A 2,273-nucleotide genomic window follows, 5' to 3' on the forward strand; every position below is an offset into this window, starting at 1 on the left:
CGCGCGCGCGCGCACACACACACACATATCTACATACACATACAGACACATAATTATATAAATTATATAAACACCCAAACATTAAATAAACAAACAAAGAGTACAAATGAGTACACACCTCCGATCCAGTCCACAGCCAGCGACTCCGCCCCTGAGATGCCCTCCGACACAACAGTTTCGCGGCCACTGAGATCTCGCTTGATCCGGGAGATAAGACGCCGGTCACTGTCCACCCAGTAGATGTAGCCTTTCTCTGAGCACAAGAGTCGAGTGATTGTTTGAGTGGAGAAAGGCACATCGACACAGTAACAACCATTAACTTCACACCATAACTATCAGTAACAGGGGATAAAGCAGTCATTAACTTGACACCATAACTTTCATTAACAGTGAATAAAGCAGTCATTGACCTGAAACCATAACTACGAGTATCAGTCAATAAAACAGTCATTAACTTGACACTATAACTATCAGTAACAGTGAATAAAGCAGCCATTAACTTTGACACCATAACTAACCTCAACAGTGACTAAAGCAGTCATTAACTTGACACCATAACTATCATTAACAGTGACTAAAGCATTCATTAACTTGATACCATAACTACGAGTATCAGGCAATAAAAGTCATTAACTTGACACCACAACTTTTTTACTTGTAAGAGCTTTACTGTGCTCGCAGCAGCATAAGGTCATATGAGCACGCAAAACCCAAGTTGGATGTATTCACAACAATTCACAGCATGGCTTGGTTTAGGTCAATATTTCGATTTAAAGTGTTAAAAATTTGTGGTAAAATCTTGGTTTTAAAATAACACTTTATCTACTGAGTAATGGTCAGTAAAGCAATCCACAATTCCTGCAGCAAGATGCCCACTCCAGAAGCACTGACAAATTTTCAGACAACTCCTCATATCTGTTCTACCTTTAAATTCTAATTTTCCATGAGAGAATGCTAAGGCAAACTCGAAATACAGACTTCATCTCCAACTGCTGTTGCAAGTCTGGATGGCATGTTACTGTTAGTTACTGTTACAAAATTAAGGTGTAAAAACTATTGAAGCTGCCAAAGGCTCGGTCACAAGCTTTAAGCAATGTTTTCATAAGTAGGAAACACTACGCTATCAATTTATTATGTCTTCCTCGACACCATTCTCTAAACACATACATGTACAGAGACAAAACCCATACAGAAAATGCTGTAAGCAGATTAAAAGAAAAAGATAACTTTTCAACAAATAACACAATGAGAAAAATCAAGCGGATCAAGAAGACAGACAAAAGGAAGGAGTAGGATACCATAATCACCAATGTCTGCTCCAGACCCGACACCTGAAAATTTGAAATGCTAGAAGTTTAACGCACCTATCAACGCTATTAAGTTATTCAAGAAACAAGACCTCCAAGTTCAACATCCATCTCTGAAAGGACCGAGCCAAATGTAAAATTCACGTAAAAAGCCTTTCCCAAGTACGCAAAGTCGGACCAAGCTGAGACTTGAACCCCTGAACCTGCAATATAACAATTATGAGTCCGGCAGCCTATCCACTAGGCTGACACCTGAGAAAGAAGAAGAAGAAGATAGCAATCCAATAGAGTCTGGTAGGCACTCACTGGCATGGAAGTCCACCGAGGCAGCCTGTGATATCTTGGAGATGGGGGCCAGTGCACCTGTCTGGTTGATCAGTGTCAACCCATGGATCTCCGAAGCTTGGGAAAAGAGCAGGAACGTGTCGATGCCTGTGAGGAGACAAGAGGGACACAGATAAGCCCTAAGGTTTGATTTGGGTGAAGAAAGGCACATTGTCACTTTAGCAGTCAGTAGGTAGGTAGGTAGATAGGTAGGTAAGTAGGTACATGGGTTGGTATATACGTGCAGTCTAGCACGCACATAGCAAAAATATACATAGCCATACACGCTCAGAGCTAACGGACTTTCAGACCTCCAATTTTTTCTTGCACATGTACATTCTTTTTATTTAAAATATCTACATAGTGAAAATCGTACATAATAAAAAAATTCCTCCATCTCGTCAATTTCATTCCATGCATGCTAAACTGTACACCCCTCCACTGACTTACCTTTACAAAAGTTGCCGTCGGCCCAGTAACCCAGGGTACACGCGCACACCCGCCCGCCACCAGAGGGCAGACACAGCTGTTGACAGCCACCATTGTTCTTGGTGCAGTTGTTCTCCTCTGAAATAGCGACAAACAAAAATTCACTAATAATGAGAAATTGTATGGCTGGGGGGAAGGGCGGCGGGGGAGGGG

The 2,273-nt window shown here is 41.7% G+C and overlaps 1 protein-coding gene across 1 annotated transcript in view; it reads right to left on the reverse strand.

Moving 5' to 3' along the window:
* LOC100533545 (apolipoprotein E receptor) overlaps positions 1-2,273 on the reverse strand; it is a gene marked incomplete at its 5' end in the record, with an annotated part of 121,309 nt that overhangs the window by 68,419 nt on the left and 50,617 nt on the right. The window contains 3 exon segments of the mRNA XM_013088594.2: positions 119-253; positions 1,614-1,739; positions 2,082-2,198. Of these exon segments, the coding sequence (XP_012944048.1) occupies positions 119-253; positions 1,614-1,739; positions 2,082-2,198 (378 nt within the window).

This window comes from Aplysia californica, unplaced genomic scaffold, assembly GCF_000002075.1.
Source record: "Aplysia californica isolate F4 #8 unplaced genomic scaffold, AplCal3.0 scaffold00773, whole genome shotgun sequence".
Classification (NCBI taxonomy): domain Eukaryota; kingdom Metazoa; phylum Mollusca; class Gastropoda; order Aplysiida; family Aplysiidae; genus Aplysia; species Aplysia californica.